General features: G+C 34.4%; 1 protein-coding gene across 8 annotated transcripts in view; it reads right to left on the bottom strand.

Annotated features, from left to right (window-relative positions):
• Positions 1-19,282, bottom strand: part of XRCC4 (X-ray repair cross complementing 4) — a 265,655-nt gene that overhangs the window by 124,052 nt on the left and 122,321 nt on the right. For all 8 annotated transcript variants that reach the window (XM_082458232.1, XM_082458239.1, XM_082458233.1 and 5 more), the window contains exons 5-6: positions 14,461-14,613; positions 13,299-13,405 (exon numbers count right to left, since the gene is read on the bottom strand). In XM_082458232.1, the coding sequence (XP_082314358.1) occupies positions 13,299-13,405; positions 14,461-14,613 (260 nt within the window). The remainder of the gene's footprint in view (positions 1-13,298; positions 13,406-14,460; positions 14,614-19,282) is intronic.

The raw sequence follows: 19,282 nt of genomic DNA on the forward strand, positions 1-19,282 counted from the left end.
ACCCATTTAGTATATGACTACAACATGCTTACTACTAGTTTGGGCACTTTTATATCATCAATGGAGAAAAAACACTTCCAAAGTACAACGCATACATCTTTCTTCAGTAAAGCAATATGGGGCATACACATAATTGAATTTACTAAATAAGTTATTTTTTAAAAATTACTACATTCCTTTTAGTTGCAAGACACTGAATGAACTAGGTGCCATGAGGGACCACCACCTTCGAACAGCTAACAACCTAATGGAGAGAAACATATCTTCATAGTAGATTAAAATACCTCCCTAATTGACTCCTGATATAAAAGGGAGATAAGTAAAGAACAAATTAACAAATTTTGGAAATATTAATAAACAAAAGTGGATCAGTTGAAAATATTTAGGCTGGAGCACAGAAATCTGAAAGGATTGAAATTATGGAAAAGAACATAAGAAATGTGTGAAACATGGTGAAAACTCTAACATGTGGAAAACTCTAATATCAGTGTAATCGTATTCTCAGAACGGGAGAAGGGAAAGAACAGGATAGGGTCAATATCTGAAAAATTACCAGCCAATAATTTTCTAAAACTGACAAAAGATGCCAAGATACCAATTCAAGAAGCTCTACGACTTCAAGCAGGAAAAATATAAAGAAGACCACACTTAGGTACATCGGAGAAAACTTGCTAAACACCAGAGCCATAGGATAAAATCAGCAAGAATAAAAAAAAAATATGTCAACTTCATAGGAGCATCAATATGACTAAGAGCTGACTCGTTTACAAGGAGCCAAAGAAGCTAGAAGACAATGGAGCGGCATCTTCAAAGTGCTGAAGGAAAATCAACTGTCAACCTAGAAATCCATACCAGCAAAAATTCCTTAAAAAACTGAAGGCTTCCACAAAAACCAAAACCAAGAGAATCTGTCAAAATCTGAAGTACACTAAAAGAAATATTAAAGGCAATTCTCTAAGTTGAAGAAAAATAATCTGGAATGAAAACATAAAGCATAGAAAAGAATAAAGAACAAAGTAAAAGGTAAAGATATGGATAAACATAAATGAATATTAACTTTTCAAAGCTACAATAATAATACTTTACGAGGTCTAGAGTATATGACAAATTCAAATACATGTTACAATAATGCAAAATAGTGATGGGGCTAAGTGGTTAAAGTGCCCTACGTCCTAGCATTATCTAGGAAGTATGAAAGTTAAATTTACACTAGAATGTAATAGGTCAGAGATGTATGTTGCCATCTCTAGAGTAACCACTAAGACAAAGACACACACACAAAAAAGATACAAGAATGCATAATTAACAAGTTAATGCACAATTAACAAGGAGGGAAGTTTAAATAATAAAAATAAACAAATAGTGTCTTAGTAGATCTAAATCTAAATATATAAGTAACTACTTGAACTATAAAGGGAGTCAACAAACCAATTTAAAAGACAAAGATTATCTGGGTAGATTTAAAAAAACAACTATATATTGCTAACAAATGACAGATTTTAAATATATGAAAGGTTGAAAAAAATGGAAAAACATGAAAAAGATAAACCATTGTAAACAGCAAGGAAAAGAAAGTTATAGCTATACTATTATCAGACAAAGACAACTTTAAGGAAAGAAACATTACTAGACATAAGGAGAGATATTTCATAATGATAAGAAAAAGTCAATTCATCAGAAAGATAAAACAATTCTAAATTTCTATCCACCAAATAATATATAAACAGCATATAGAATAAGTCTATACTTAAAACTATAAATCTATATTTTTTAATGTCCATATGGACATTTGATAGTGTTACTTAATATTTATTTAGCACCTCTTTACCCAAGGCTTTTAATCAAGGACTGAGTATAAATCACCATTCTCCTGCCTTATTTGCTTTGTCATCAAATCATAACACAACTTCCAAAAGAGACATGAACATTCCCATTCATCTTAATGGTGCATTAATGTCACCAAGCTATAGCTTTTCTAGTAGAATGTGTGTCACTCTATTAAGTAAGAAGGAGGCCAAATATTCCATGCTTCCTTTTTTAGGAGCCTTAAATTATTTTATAAAAATGAAGGCATCAAATATACTTGAATTTAAAATATGAAATCATACAGAACTCTAACATTTTAATAAATTAGAGTGTTCTATTTACTGAACATGAAGAATTTTAGCACGGGAAGTGTTCTCAGAGATGAGCTCTGTGGTTAGATGCCTGTGTTAGAACCTCAGCTCCATAACTTATTAGGCTTGTTACATTGGGCAAGTTCTCTAATCTTTCTGTGCCTCAGTTCTCTCAGCTGTAAAATGGTCATAATCACAGTACATACTTTGTAGGACTGTTATTAGATGTAAATGAAACAATGCATCTAAGAAACCTAGAATAGACTCTGGCACCCATTTATAAGTGCTATGAGTATAATAACTATGAGTCTGTAGTCGTTGTGGTGGTGGTGATGATGCTACCAGTAATAATGGTAGTGGAACCATGACAGAACGGTAATAGTAATAGAAGTAGATGTAGTAATGGTAGTGGTGGTGGTAGTGGTGATAGTACTAGTAGTAGTAATGACATGATAGTTATGATAGATAGAAGAACTATTGTGATAGTCTCCATTGTCAGTATAACCATCAACTTCCAGGGGTCACACACTCACATACTTCCAGAAATCATGCAAGTGATACCAATGAATGAAGTAAACCAGATCTAAGAGATGTGTTGAGGACTACAGAAAACAAGGAAACCTATGCCCTGTTTAAATGCATTCAAATTTATTATTTGAAACACTGATATCACCGAGGAAAAACAAAGTATGTGACCTAGATTGTAACAAGGATCAAGAGTTTACAACCTCTGACTTAGTCCAAGTTATGCATTTAATTTTTTAAAAAATATGGTTGTTAGTATAGCTAGTCATTGTGCTTGAAAGTACCCTAAGTTTTTTTTTGTTCTGTCATCCCGCAAATTATAACCCTTCCCCTCTCCCCACAAAATCCTGAGTGCCAATAGGTATATATTTGCAGCTACTATTTCTCAGCATTCTTGAACTTTACAAGGCTTGAATTTGGCACTTAGGGTCTCAGGTTTGAGTCTTTCTTTTGCCTACCCTACTGTTCTCTTTCACTGCATCATGCATTCAGACTCTGCTTAGCAAGCCTGCTGATATCCATCCTTCACACATCCCCAGGCCCTCAGAGTTAAGTTGCAGCAAATATCAGTGTCAATGCTGGTGGGCTGGCAACATTCCAGAACCTCATCACTGGTAACCTTCTCTATCCTTTTGATCTTAAATATGGCTTATAGGTGATACTGATGAAATGGCTAAAGGAACCAGATGTGCTGTCTGTGGTAGAGAGCCCTGTCACAATCACAGAGAGACGAGAGTCCTACATATTGCAGTATAGACATTCAGCTGATTTAGAGATTGTTGATGCATTACACCCCTTTGTCTTAACAGGGGTTTGCAGTTTTACAGCGCCAGTGAAAATGTTTAGCTTCATTTTTCTCGGTCAAATTGATAAATGTAGTAAAACAGATTTCTGACATCTGTTTTACTACAATGAATCCAAAAAACAGTGTAACACCTTTTGCATTTATTAGGTGTTACAATACTCAATTACACCCACAATCATCTACACCCACCCAAAGGTCTCATGACTTACATTAAGAGCTTCATAAAGACTTGGTAGTTAAATTTGATTTCTTTTTCACAATATTCTATATCTATTCTAGAACCACAGAATCAGCCTGAGATGGAAGGTTTCTAAACATTAAGATCAAATAGATCTTATGTGTGTAAAATAAGAGATACAATGTGAGTCACATAGAGACTTTTAAATTTCTTATTAGCCTTATTTTAAAAAGTAAAAAAGAAGCAGATGAAGTTAATAGTAATATTATATTTAACTAAATATATCTAAAATATTATTTTAATATATAATTAGTATCAAAATTTATTAGACATGTTACATTCTTTTTTCATACTAAATTTTTGAAATCCAATATGTGGTTTATCCTTACAGCACATTTCAATTTGGACTAGCCACATTTCCACTGTTCGAAAGCTTCATGTGACTGATGGCTATTTTATTGAACAACGCAGCTCTAGACAAACCTCCAGTCCAATGTATTAATAGATGGTGACTTAGCTTCTGTCTGAACACTGCTATTTTCTCTTTTTTTTCATCTCAATTTCTCATTTATTCTAAGCTTAAGTTTCCTTTTAACGAGTCTTATTCCATCTTTTCTGGTTTAAACACCATTCTCCTAGGTCAATGGTTCTGAATCTTTTTTGGAACATGGTCCCCATTGAAAAGATAAAAAGTTTGGGTCCTTGCTCCAGAAAAACGTACATTTCCATTGTTATGAGTTGAATTGTATCCCCCCCCAGAAAGATATTTTAGAGTCCTAATCCCCAGTACCTAAGAATGTGACCTCACTTGGAGATAGAGCATTTAGAGGTAATAAAGTCATGAGCTCATCTGTGTGGGCCCTAATCCAATGATTGGTGTTCTTATTAAAAGAAGAAATTTGGACACAGGTATACATAGAGGGAAGATGATGTGAAGAGACACAGGGAGAAGATGGCCATTGACAAGCCAAGGAGAGAATTTTGGAATAGATCCTTCTCCCTCATGGCCCTCAGAAGGAACCAACCCTGTTGACATCTTGATTTCAGACTTCTAGTCTCCAGAACTTTAAGACAATTTATTTCTATTGTATAAGCTACCTAGTTTGTGGTACTTTGTTACAGCAGCCTTAGCAAACTAATACATGCATACATACATATAATTTTACATATAATTCCAAAGGGCTCAAAGATTTCCCCACTAAACATTCTTTAAGAACCAGAGGTTGGGCTTCCCTGGTGGCGCAGTGGTTAAGAATCCGCCTGCCAATGCAGGGGACACGGGTTCAAGCCCTGGCCCAGGAAGATCCCACATGCCGCGGAGCAACTAAGCCCGTGCGCCACAACTACTGAGCCTGAGCTCTAGAGCCTGCGAGCCACAACTACTGAGCCCACGTGCCACAACTACTGAAGCCTGCGCACTTAGAGCCTGTGCTCCGCAACAAGAGAAGCCACGACAGTGACAAGCCCACGCACTGCAACGAAGAGTAGCCCCCACTCACCGCAACTAGAGAAAGCCCGCGCACAGCAACAAAGACCCAACACAGCCAAAAATAAATAAATAAATAAATTTATAAAAACCAAACAAAAAACTCACTAAGAACTCACTTAAGAACTCACTTTGGATTGAACAAATTAAAAAGCATTTATGTAGTGTTTGAACTACATAAGAACTCACTTTGGATTGAACAAATTAAAAAGCATTTATGTAGTGTTTCTGTCACTTATTAACATTAATTATATCAACCAACATTTGTCCTAAGTCCAGTCTCAGATCAGGCTTCTTACCACAAGAATGGTAAAATAACATTTTTAAACTATTCTCAGAATTCCTGCAAGTCACTGCATGTTCTGAGGTTTAATATGATTCTCATGGGTTACGCTATACTTTGAGACTATAACCTTATTTACATGATCTTCTGCTCATGTTTAGTACATGTCCTCTTAAAACTGGGACATACAGAAATATGGGAAAATATTTACTTTCTTTAGATACTTCCCTTTTTCTCACCTAATTCATATACAAGTCAAAACCATATAAAGCAGGGTTTCTCACTTGGGTTCCATAGAATAATAAAGCCCATTTTAAAAGTTCCTAAGGTCTTATAATTTTGAGATCTGTTTCACAATACATTCTATCCTTCATCATTATGCACATTAACATATTAAAGACTAGGAGAGATTATGCAGGAAAGAAAAAAATTGTTTAAGTTAAATAAGTGACCACATACTTTTTTCTCACACATGTATTACTCATTGAAACATCATGTAGATGACTACTTATGTCAAGTCGCCATACTCTGTAAATCCTAGTATGTAAATCCTAGTCATACATACTTGGAGAAAGATGGTATAAATGTAGCCACACAGCAGGCTAACCTCACCTTATTTAGATTCACTGGCCCAACCCACTTAGCCACTGTTGGCAAGATCGTTACTGCCACCAACAACACTGTTGGATGTGGGTATCACCTTCCACTGATAATTAAGTGAGACCTATTTGGTCCAGGCATAACAGTTTCCAGTCCTCATGGCCTCCCAGGTCCTGACAGAACTTCCATACCTATCAAGTTCAGGAAACAGAGGATGGGGGAACAGCAACGAGGGTAGCTGGGGCAAAGTGAGAGAGTGGCATGGACATATATACACTACCAAATGTAAAATAGATACTAGTGGGAAGCAGCCGCATAGCACAGGGAAATCAGCTCGGTGCTTTGTGACCACCTAGAGGGGTGGGATAGGGAGGGTGGGAGGGAGATTCAAGAGGGAGGAGACATGGGGATAAATGTATATGTATAGCTGATTCACTTTTTTATAAAGCAGAAACTAACACACCATTGTAAAGCAATTGTACTTCAATAAAGATGTTAAAAACAAAAACAAAAACAAAAACAAAAAAGAAAAAGAACTCCACAGACTCCCAATTCTTACCTGAATTTCAGTAATTTTTTTAAGCATAAATACTTCTAATATTGCTGTTTGCTTTTTGCTTATTTCCAGAGCAATGAAGTATATGTTTATTTCTTTTTTGGTAATTTTAGATATATAATTACTTTTGGAGGAGAGATTCTGCCAACCTTCTCATCACCCATAGCCGGAGATAAATATTCTTAACAGAATTTATTTTTGTCTCTCCAAGAACATACAAAAATGTAGAAATAGTTGCCTAGGAGGTTATATCAAAGTTATATTTTAATAGTGGGGTATAGAGAAGTTATCACAAATTTGCTAAATACCCTTGGTACATTTGAGATTTCTCAGGTAAATAAAATACTAAGTCAAAATCTAAAGCAATTAATATACACAGGGAGTGAGGTAAGTCAGACAGAGAAAGACAAATACTGTATGATCTCAGTTATATGTGGAATCTAAAAAAGCCGAACTCATAAAAACAGAGTGGAATGATCGTTACTGGGGGCTGGGGGTGGCGAAATTGGGGAGTTGTTGTTTAAGGGTACAAACTTGCAACTAGTAGATCAATAAGTCCTGCAGATCTAATGCACAGCAGAGTGATTACAGTCAATAATACTGTATTATAAATTTCAAAGTTGCTAAGAGACTAGATCTTAATTGTTCTCACCACAAAAAAGAAATGATAAATATGTGATGTGATAGAGGTGTTAGCTAACTCTTCGGTGGTAATCACATTGCAATTATAAATGTACCAAATCAACGCATTGTACACCTTACACAATGTTATATGTCAATTATATCTCAATTTAAAAAAAATATACAGAGGGATGACCTCAGTAGAAATATGTACATTCTGGGATTTTCTCCACAAGCTTTACATCATAAAGCCTAGCTTGTTTAATCTGATGATATTGACTACCTCTATGGAAAATTTATGTATAAATAGGATCTCTCTTCTCTTTAGAAGAAAAAAATGTTCTCATTATTCTATTGCATCAGTGGCAGTCTCTTTAGTGCTAGCAAAGTCCCAAGGGTTTTTACAATACCTCAAAAAGAAATGTGCAAATGTGGGCAATCTATTGTTACAGAAGGCAAATACTTTCTCATTCTTTTCTCCTGTGTGGCCAACAGTAATGTACTTAACATTTCTAGGCCTCTGTTTCCTCATCTGAAAAATGATGGGCTTGTACTAGAAGATCTAGAACTATATTAGATCTAGATTTCTCAAATAATATGCCATTGTTCCTCTGCAACGTTGCTTATATATAAGAGCCCATGATCGCTAGGAAATACACTCAAATTGCTTTTCCAGTTTTGTGATAGGTTCTACTAAATCAAGCTTTTTACTTAGAATTTATAAACAAATGTGTCTATAATAAACAAGCTGGATAATATTAAGGGCATAGTCTGTGATTCTAAAGCTGAATTCTGAGTAATCTCTTTGGCAGGACATGCTGTTATCCCCTCTGTGAGTAGACATTCAGTGTTCAAAGCAACGAGCTCTTTGATACTTGGAAATTTTGGATTCTGTTCTATTTTTAAAAGCTACTATATCAGTATTCATCAACTGTTTGACATGGCCATTCATTTACATTCAAAAAGGCTATTCTATAATTACCCTTCCTTTCAGGAAGCCTACCAACTAAGAGAAGCCTGAATTACTGATAGCAGTTATACAGGGACCTTCCTGTCGGTTAAGAAGGAGGACTAATTAAACTAATGTGCTAAATCTCGGGCTAATAATTATGCAGAAAATTGGTAAGAAAGCTTATTTTATCTGATTTTAGTGGTTGTGTACCTTTAATATGAAGCTAAGAAGGCTAAAATATTCTAGAATAAGTGTATTTCTCATTTGAACTTTTGGTAAGGCTGATTTAATTGTTCTCTAAATGTTATAAATCTGTCAATTTCTAATAGAAATAACTATAATTTTAAAATACTGGTTATTCATTAAAATAATTTTAAATAATATTAAAAATAATTAATGACACGTTAAAATAAGTCCTCTTGTGGTGGCTAAGTAGGAGCCAATTAACCATATGTTTTCAAAATGCTTCACATAACGATCCTATTACTATAAAATAAACCCAATTTTTCGCTAAATATTCACAAGCATTTTGAATTCTGTTAAGACTAAGAAATGCTTTGTAATAATTGCCAAAATTCTTAGAACATTCATATCCATTTAAAAATTGTTTTCACATAATTCTACTTTTATTGCAGTATCAAAATGGTTATGAAACAATATAAAAATCTGCATAACCCTAAGTTATTTCTTAGGTTAGATCAGCTATTGTTGGGGCAAATGAAAGGCCACTTGAATGCACTGCTGCTTAGTAGCCTTTTGTCACTAAAATGCTATACCAATTACACTTATATCTCTGTATATTTTGGTGAGGTTCTGTTATTCAGTGGACCTAGTTCAACTTGAAGTTTCTCCACAGCGATGGACCTCAGGTATTACCCTGAATTGTAACTAAAGAAACAGAAGATTTCCTGTAGAGAAGGTTGTTTAATAATATCTATAATAACCCAATACATTTCCATTGAATTAAAAAACAAAAACAACTTTGGAGGTAGGAGGAGTCCAGACTAACCAGGAAATCCTTAAAGCCACAAGGAGTTAATACCAACTAGATGAGAATGAAAGTGACCCATCCTCCTGTGTAATCCAGGAATTGAACTATAAATAGGGAACACAGCAACTAGTTTATCTATCATAATCTTAATCTGAAACAAAGTGAATATTTATGAACTCTAGGGCTTTAGTATGCAGTCACAGTTTAGGAAATAAAGTCTGTAAAACAACTGCTACCTCTCTAGAAATTCTGGAAATTAAGACATACAGAAAGCAAATCTTACTAGAGAAAAACATAAAACGTAGTCGTGGGGTGGTATCGACTATGATGTTCAAGTTTTAGAATACTTCAGAGATCTACTTTTAGCTAATAAACTGTTAGTGAATATTTTAAAGGTTTTTCTTAAACCTTTAAATATGGTGTAGTACATATGAACATGATGTCACTTATTGGATTGAACTACTTGTCATTAGTTATTTCCTCAACAATCCTAACGATGAGGGAAATTTAAAAACTTTGGAGGAAAACAGTAATAAAACAGATTGCTTATTCATAAAAATGTTACCTATCAGTTTCCTACAAACTGCAATATCCCTTCCCTACTTCTGGGTATATGCATAAAAATTGTTTAGTGGTTCCACAATATTCATTCAAATCTTTTACTTGAGTGAATATTGTGGAACCACTAAATGATTCTGGGCTCACTAAACCTCTTGATCATGCAGGAATGAGGTAATAATTTAAACAACTCATGAGGAAATCTGGTGATTTTAATAATTAATGATGAAAATATATTTACATAATAAAAATTACTATCAAGTTACAGATCTAGCCATTTAAAGAAATGGCTTTCTGAAAGATAAATGTATTAAATCCCATCGATTTGTTTTCCTCTAGTTTTTATTGTACAGAAAGCACACATGAACCTGCAGTATCTAAAATAAGTTCATGTATTTACTTATACTCTAAGAAGCTATTGTCAAGACAGCAGAATAAGGAAGAAATTCTCACTGTTGTACCCCAAACACATAGTAGTAATATATAAAATACCAAAAGACTAAACTGTGATTAAAAAAAAAAAAAAAACGGCTTCCCTGGTGGCGCAGTGGTTGAGAATCTGCCTGCCAATGCAGGGGACACGGGTTCGAGCCCTGGTCTGGGAAGATCCCACATGCCGCGGAGCCCGTGAGCCACAACTGCTGAGCCTGCGCGTCTGGAGCCTGTGCTCCGCAACAAGAGAGGCCACGATAGTGAGACGCCCGTGCATAGTGATGAAGAGTGGCCCCACTTGCCGCAACCAGAGAAAACCCTCGCACAGAAACGAAGACCCAACACAGCCATAAATAAATAAATAAATAAAATTAAAAAAAAAAAAAATCTCATGGACTTGGAATATATTTTGCTGCCATAAAAGAATAGATTATGGAATCTGGTAAATTATGAGGCTGATTTTGTTGTTTAACATATATAATGTTTTTCCTCAGATCTATAGAATCTAGTGCTTAATGCAAAATTAAGCACTTTAGATCTAAGATTCACTTTTTTTTCCTTTAGCAAACCAGTTTCATGAACACTTCTTGCTGAAGCAGAGAGAAAAGAACAGCTAAAACTTCTAATAAAAATGCTCTTAATTCTTGACATAGAAAACTTGTCAAAAGCAAGTTAAATGCAAAAAAAAAAAATTAGAATCAGAGACCTATGGTCAAATATGTTGTGAACTAGATATGAGTTAAAGAAAAAATTCCATGTAAAATATAGAAAAAATACGCAATGACCTAAACATTTTTGAAGAGAAATTTTGCCAAATTTAAAAGAGTACAATTATAACGTAAAGCTTTGCTTAAAAGAGACGATACATAAAGGACCCCATTCTCATATACCCATGTTTAACCGTATACTTTCTCTTCAAAAATAATTTTCATCTACATCAAAGTTTCGTGAGATACTCTGAATAGGGAACAAAATCAAAGGCCATTGTGTTTAATAAAAATTCAGAATGTTCAAATTGGAAAGAGTACAGATTCTCTGTCTTTGTGAGCTTTCAATTACATCTGATTATTTTAAAAAGATTTCATTTTAAATGGGTCACAAATGTAAACCAAGCATAGCCTCCAAATGAAATTTTACTCTCATATGCAAAATGAGTCTGTGTGTGACTGACCCAATTCAAATCTAATTAGAATCAGATTAATCAATCAACTAATTTAAGCAACACCTTCAGAACGTTTCCATGAATGCAATTAGACACTTTCCTGTGTCTTTGTTCATTTATTCTACCTTCTTTCCTCTCATTAGGGGAAGTGCCCATGCTCCTAGCTAAATGAATCCTGCCGTTTGTGCATCTGATACCATCTTCTCTACTTAGAGACAGTATTTTAGCAATTCTTACCGCTGTCTACTGCCTGGACATTTTTTTCTCTCTCTCCTTATGTACTCCCATCAGTAGGCAAACATGGCATTATTTCTCTCATCTAAGAGAAAAAAAAACCTCTTGAGCTCACTTCCCCCTCCAGATCTTGACCTGGGTTTTTCCTTTTTTTTACAGTAAAACTTGTTAAAAGTGTTGCTGATATTTGCTATCTCTTCTCCAATTCTCTCTTCTCATTCCTTTTGAGCCTCCTGTTCTACTCCCCACCATTCCACTGAAAATGTTTTAAGAGCTGCAGTAACATTTGTATTGCTAAATACAGCAGTCAGTGCTCATCCTCATCTTCCTTGACCAATTTGCAGCATTCAACTCAGCTGATCACAGTCTCCTCCTTGAAACAGTTTGTTGACTTGGCTTTCAGGATACCACACCTACAATATTTGCTGCTCCCTCAGTCTTCTGCGTTGGTCTCCTCATCTTCCTGACCTCTGCGCACTCAAGTGTATTAGGGCTGAGTCCCTGGACCACTGCTCTTTTCGGTCTTCTCAAACTCCCTTGAGACCTCAGTCAGCTATAAATACCATCTTATTTGTCAGCAGGAGCCCTCCCCCAAAGTCCAAATTTGTATATCCATCTCTCTACTCAATATCTCAGAATTAATGTTTCCAAAACTGAGGTCCAGCCCTTCCCCTCGCAGTCTCCCCCACCTTGCTAGGTCAACTGCATCTTTCAATAGTTCATTCCAAAAAGCTTACCATCACCACTGTCTTTCTCTGATGACCCATACCCACTTCGTCAGCAAATCCTGCTGCCTCTAAACGTTTCTAGAATCTGCCCTTTGTTTACCACCTTCACTGCTTTCACTCTGGTCTAAGGTCCTCTCATCCTTCACTCACTGTTGAACTAGCTTTCTGTCTGTTATATCTTCTGCACTTATCATCCTATATTCTCAACACAACAGATTAATCCTGTTAAAACTTAAGTCAGATCATGTCACTTGACTAGTTAAAATTCTGTAACAGTTTCCAGTATCACTCAAATTGAAAACTGAAATCCATACAATGGCCTAGAAGACCTTATACATGATCTGGCCTCTTTGACCTCATCTCCTAATACTCCCTATCTTCATCTCTCCACTTTATGCACACTGCTCTCCATGCTATTGCTTGAACACATCAGGCAAACTCCCACATCAGGGCGTTTGTACTTAACTGCTTTTTCTGCCTGGCACGCTCTTCCCACAGGTAGACTTATCACCTTTTCACCGAGGTCTTTTCTGGTGCCTTAGCTAAAATCACAACCCTCATCCTTATTCCCACCCTGACATTTTTTATCATCCTTCCCTGGTTTATTTTTCTCCTCAGCATTTATCACTCACATACTTTAATTTACTCATCTTGCTATTGTCTGTTTCCCTGGCTAGAATTTAAACTCCACGAAAGAGGAAATTTTTGTGTTTTGCTCTCTACTGCATAGAAGAGTTCCTGGTACATATTTGACGTGAAGACATATCTTGCTTATCGCTTATGCATCTTTGTTTAATAAGGAATAGTATACCTTGATGTATATGTGTGTGTGTACGTATATACATGTGCATGCTTGCTTGTTTTGTTGTTGCCAACGAGTTGCTGCATTTTATAATAAATATTAATTTTTAACATTAAGTAGTTGTGGTTTTAGACTAAAAACCCTAAAGAATGTGTGTAGAAAAAATTATTTTCATAATATTTTTCTTTAATGTTTATTATCATAATAAGTAATAAATAATAAGCCCAAGTGAGATGCTCAACAAAGGAAATAAATGTATTTACTTTACCTGGACTTAACACAGAGGGATTAGGTGGGATTTCACTTTCCTCATCAGTACTTTCATCATAGATTGCATCTCTGTCAGTAGTCATTTCAGAACATGTTGGAGTTTCCCTAGAAACAGAGAGAGGTAGACTTATAAATTATTGGTTCACTCCTGGCTAGGTATCAAATTCACCAGTAAGTAATTATAGAAAATATCCCTGGAAAAACATTATAATTAAACAAATATATATTGAAATATATATAATTAAGATGAAAGCACTTTAAAGACTATATGTTAACTCTCTTAAGAACAAGTTTCTCTTTTACCGTATATAAATGTGGTTTAGTGCTCACTATAATTAATTCTTGAGTCAGTTTATTATCATTTATTATTTATCTATCAAATCACAATACTATTCTTCTAAATTACCTTCTGTGGGTCACAGAGTAATCAGTACTTTACTGATCTCAAAGCAGTTCTGCCTTTCATTTGGTCTCCCCAAAATTCTGAGATGGGTACCTTTATTCTTATTACGAAGATATCCAAGTAAGGCACAGAGAGTTTAAGGACTCGCCCAAAGATACTATCTATCAGTACCAGATCAACACTTGAACTAGGATCATCTGACATCAAACGTTATATTCTTTATATTATGCCATTAGTAGATTTGTGCTTTCTCTCAGATTCAGGGTAAGAGACCCAAATCTATATCAGCTAATGCCCAATATTATTATAATTGTCCAAGCCATACCAGTCATAAGTCACCTATGATTCTTCCTTAAAAATCAAGTACATATTCACATTTAGAGCCACTTGATTCTAAAATTAAGCATTGTTTAGACATCGAGATTACAAATGTGTGCCCAACTCTATGGTTCTGTAGAAGATGAAAGTTTTTAATTAATATATTTCTTAGTGATGCCTAAGAATTAAACTAATATTATTTAGGTAAATCTCACGCCAGTTTTATGATTTAAGTCTAGGTGTGACAGTTGGGCAGACATGGGAGAGATCATGTTGAGAATTCTCCAGTCCACTGCATCTAACAACCAGAGCATCCAACCCCAGACTATCAAATGATCTCATATTACTAAAAAGTTGGCATCTAACTTTCATTAAGTTTGGGAAGAAATTCCACTAAAATGTCTGCATCTGCCATCCCAAAACAGAAAGGTCAAAACACCTTTTATGTTCGATGCTCTTTTCCAGTTCTTGAACTTCATTTAACAATTTATGTAAGCTTCTGATCTTTGCTTTCTTCTCATTCAGCACCAGAATGAACCGTTTATAAAGATCAGTCTCCAAAGCGTCCTTAGCACTCACATATTTTTCAAATCTAAAATATAAAAAAACAAATAAATAAATCATGCAGGTTTTGTTTTAGCATTATTCAATCTAATACTGAAGACAATTTCAAGAAAATTTTTCAAGAAAAATACAATTAAAATCATTTTAACATGTTTTCATTGATTTAAAGTTTTATATAGGTAAACAAATAATTAGAACTTATTGTTCATTAGCGTTTGTAGTTTACATACTGAGAAAAGGATAGAAATTGGAAACTGATAGCAAAAAAGCTTTTAAAACATCTAAATGCCTAAATGTAATAACTTATTCACATCTACGGTTTATTTCCAAAAGAACATATTTGTGGGAGAAATTTCAAACAAGTCACTATAGCCTATGTTTCTTGTACTTTGTTAATATTACTATAACAGCAACCATGATCTTGTTTTGTGATTAAGTAATTTACCTAATCTGTTCTCCCCAAACAGATTATGAACTGCTCCACAACAAGAACATGACATACCCAGTTGTATCTTATAACCCAGCAAACACACACACACATACACACATACACACACACATATTTTTATCCAACTTGAAATGTCCAAGGAGATTAATGAAACAGCAAATGTGAAACACTATACATTTTAAAATTTAGATATATAAGACAAAACATAAAATTCTCTATCATTTATAATTCTTCCTACAATGTTCAAATGAGCTAACAAGAGACTGTACTAATTTTAATCTCTCAGATATATATAAAATAAAGAAGGCAAACTAGCAGAGGTTGTATATACTTGATATGTGCATACACACACACCATGAATAAACCTCTATTTTAAAGATTCAAATATAAATTATTTCATGTAATATATTCTTTTCAAAGTAGTTTAGCTCTACCTGGTTTTCTCTTTACCATACTGTTAATTATACTTGTTTTTCTATACAGGTATTCCAGTATTTTCATTATATATATTATTTAAATATATATATTTTTCAGTGAAATAATTAGAAACAAAAATGTCAAAATTTGATATACATGCCCTTATACTTTCAAGAGACTACCTAGCTAGAAATGCAAAGAATTAGGGCCTCTCATGGGATGAGAGGGAACATATGGCATTATATTTTCTGGGACCAATTACAGCAGTCTTATACCATAGTCATTGCCAAGGCTGTGAACTCCGTAAGGGCAGAGAGCATGTATGTTTTATTGGCTGCTTTACCCTCTGTGCCTAGCATAGTGTTTGGCATTCAACAGATGTTGAATAGCTATTTATCAGATAAATGAATGAAGTGAGAAAGTTAATATGGACATCTTATAAAGAAATGGAAAACCAGTGATTCTGAATATTATATTTTTCACTCCTTTAATAGCTATTCACTATTGTAACAGTAATATTTTTCATCTTCTTCAAGCTTCTAAAAAATTGTGATATTTAAAAAAAAAAAAAAATTGTGATATTTAAGTGATGCACATAATGGTACAGCTAAAAGAGTTTAGGCATAGAAAGGAAGAAAATAAATGAAAGAGCGTAGCGATGCTTAATACTTATATTTTGTAAAGAGGGAATCAATTACATTGCCTAAAAGGCTAATGGATTTTAAAATAAATAAATGTGACCAAAAGATGCATGAAAGTAAAATTAAAACGAAACCTGGGATGTGGTTCAGGGGAGAAAAACAAGACCAGGGGAAGTGATGAAAATTCCTCATCTTATAGCAGGGAGCAAACAAGTAAATCTTAAATTTCAGAACATTAAGAAGTAGAGTGAATAAGTATATGTAGCAAATCACCAAAAGAATGAAAATAGAAATTCTAAAAATTAATTACCTCCAAGGGTAGGCTAAGGATAGAGGATTTTTAATTTCATACTCATCTGTACTTGCTGAACATTTTATTCAGGCTTAACTTTAATTAAAAAAATTGTTTATCCACTTGCGAAAAAAACTGTGATAAATATTAATATAAATATTAATATATCATCAAGCAAAGCTCTCTGATAAAGTACTCCAAAAGGTGTGGGAAAAAAATAGAGCCAAAGTTGAGGAGAAGCTGCCAATATTGATGGCTTATTTTAAGCTGGGACATGTTACTGCATTTATATTTCAGATGCAAAGTGTTTGTAAACATTATATTCTTATTTTCTTGTACTAGTTTCCAATGTAACACAATAACAAATGTTTAAAAGGTAACTAGAACATACACCTGAGTGTACAATAATAAAATACTTTAAACATATACAAAGTAAAAATCAGTTATAAAACTTTACAATAAAAATCTTGTATAATAATTCAATATGTAAAACCATAATAGTAACCAATTAGTAACTTATCTGATTTAAAGGCATATTTAATTTCCATATAAATCACTTCAATAATTCTTGATTGAAAGATTATGTGTACTTACCAACTATCAAGCAAATTTCCAAACCTTTATTAAAATTAACATTTGGTATAACTCATGAATTAAAAATGAAAATAGATATCAAAATGAAATATCATATCTTTTTCTCTAAAGAATATTATTAATCTGAATAGATAGTGTCATGGCTACATTGTCAAAGGTAACAACATTTCTGTGATAGGAAAGCAAACTCAGTAGAATGAATGGCATTCTGTGAGTTAACCTTGCTTGGTTTTAGCAAAGCCTTAGGCTTTTGTTACAACCAAACCTCTAATCATTAAACTGAATAACACTTCCTAGACAAAGCTGGGGAGTGGGAGTTGGCTAGGAAATAGTATTATTGTGAATAGTTTCAGGATATGAATTTACTCTTGATTATTAATTATTAACAAATTCAGAGAACTCTATCTTTTTATTTAATATTCAGTAACTAACAGGTACATACCATCCTCCCATCACATTTGTAATGCCATTTCTCCCTTACAGCATTATGATGTTACTATGCCTTCCATATTATTGATACTTGCCTCCTGCCAACCTCCACCTCAAGAACTGAACAGGTATTAGTAAGTGAGACATATGGGATTCATTGCTAAGTTTAGCAATACTAAAGGAGAACTTACATACAACCAGATCAGACCACAGCTAGTCCAAGGATCATCTCCAAAGCAAAGCTCAAACCTGATGAAACCATAAATAACATCAAACAGGAAAGGCCTAATGATGCTTTATCCTTTTAACAGTGACTGGGACAACAGGACAATAAAGTTTAATCAGCAGCCTAGGACTGAGGTATCTAGGAACTCGGGACCAAAGGATAGTACTTAAGAAAAAAAAAAAAAACTAAAAGAGTAAAAACTAAATATGGAAAACACTGAATATTCAAAATAAAATATTTCTGGATGGGAAAACAAAGAATTTAAGAATAAATGTAAAAAAAACAACAAAGGGGCTTCCCTGGTGGCACAGTGGTTAAGAATCCGCCTGCCAATGCAGGGGACAAGGGTTCAAGACCTGGTCCGGGAAGTTCCCACATGCCACGGAGCAACGAAGCCCGTGAGTGCGCCACAACTACTGACCCTGCGCTCTAGAGCCCGCGAGCCACAACTACGGAAGCCCGCGTGCCTAGAGCCTGTGCTCCGCAACAAGAAAAGCCAACACAATGAGAAGCCCACGCACCGCAACGAAGAGTAGCCCCCGCTTGCTGCAACTAGAGAAAGCACGCAGGCAGCAAGGAAGACCCAACGCAGCCAAAAATAAATAAATAAAGTAAATTAATTAATTAATTAATTAAAAAAAACAAAAATGAGAGCAGAAACAAGGTAATTTCATGGAGAAATAACATCCAAAATAAAAGAGTAAATGATAGCCCAAAATAAAACAATATATATGTAAATGTGAACATGTGGTACTTAGAAACAGTGCAGTAATCCTTGTATTTACAGCTCTGATCAAATTTATATCCAGGTCAGGGTTGTGCAGCAAAAGAAAATCTACATAGAGTTCAGAGGACAAAGAATGCTAAAAAGGACTGGAAAAGCAAGCAGTGGTAAAGAGATTTAATAAGCCTTTAAGTACTGAAGAAGATGGTAAACAGCTGTTCCTCATCCTTTCTGATGACAGAACAAGAGGAAATGGCCTTCAGTACACCATGAAGGACTCAGATTACCAATAGATGGAAGGAAGAATTTTCTGCCTGTGACTGTTCTTAAACAATGTAATGGGCTACCAACGGGAGTTGAAGATATCTCTTGAGGTCTTTAAAAATTGGACTAAATTCATCTGGCTATAATGTGATCCTAGCTTGAAGGCAGAGAGATGAAGTAGAAGAGCTTTCAAGGTCTCTTCTATTCTAATGATTCCATGAGTGTCAACCCAATTCAAAATGCTGAAAACTGCCTTCAATTATAGGTTTAATAACTATAACTCAGAGTAAAGCTAGAGAGTTTCTAACTTGATGTCTGAGTGCAAACAAAAGACCTATTCAGTAACGTGGAACTTGAGAGTTGTTATTTGAAACTAAATAGGAAAAACCAGTGAAATAAATATAGCTAATGAACTAAGGATTTACATACAATATTTCTAATGTCTTCTCCTTTATCTAAACTATACAGAATTAAATTAATCCAGTAATGTCACTTGTTTAAAATGGAGCTAAGACTGCAATTATTAAATAGCAAATAAAAGAATAACAGCAAATATATATGTTAAAAGTCTACACGTTAAATCTCATTCTTTTTACTCTTACTGTAATTCCTCACTCCTTACTCAAACCTTATTTATTCTCCACTGCCATCCCAAATGGAAA

Source organism: Balaenoptera physalus (genome assembly GCF_965194825.1).
Source record: "Balaenoptera physalus genome assembly, chromosome: 3".
In the NCBI taxonomy this organism is placed as follows: Eukaryota; Metazoa; Chordata; class Mammalia; order Artiodactyla; family Balaenopteridae; genus Balaenoptera; species Balaenoptera physalus.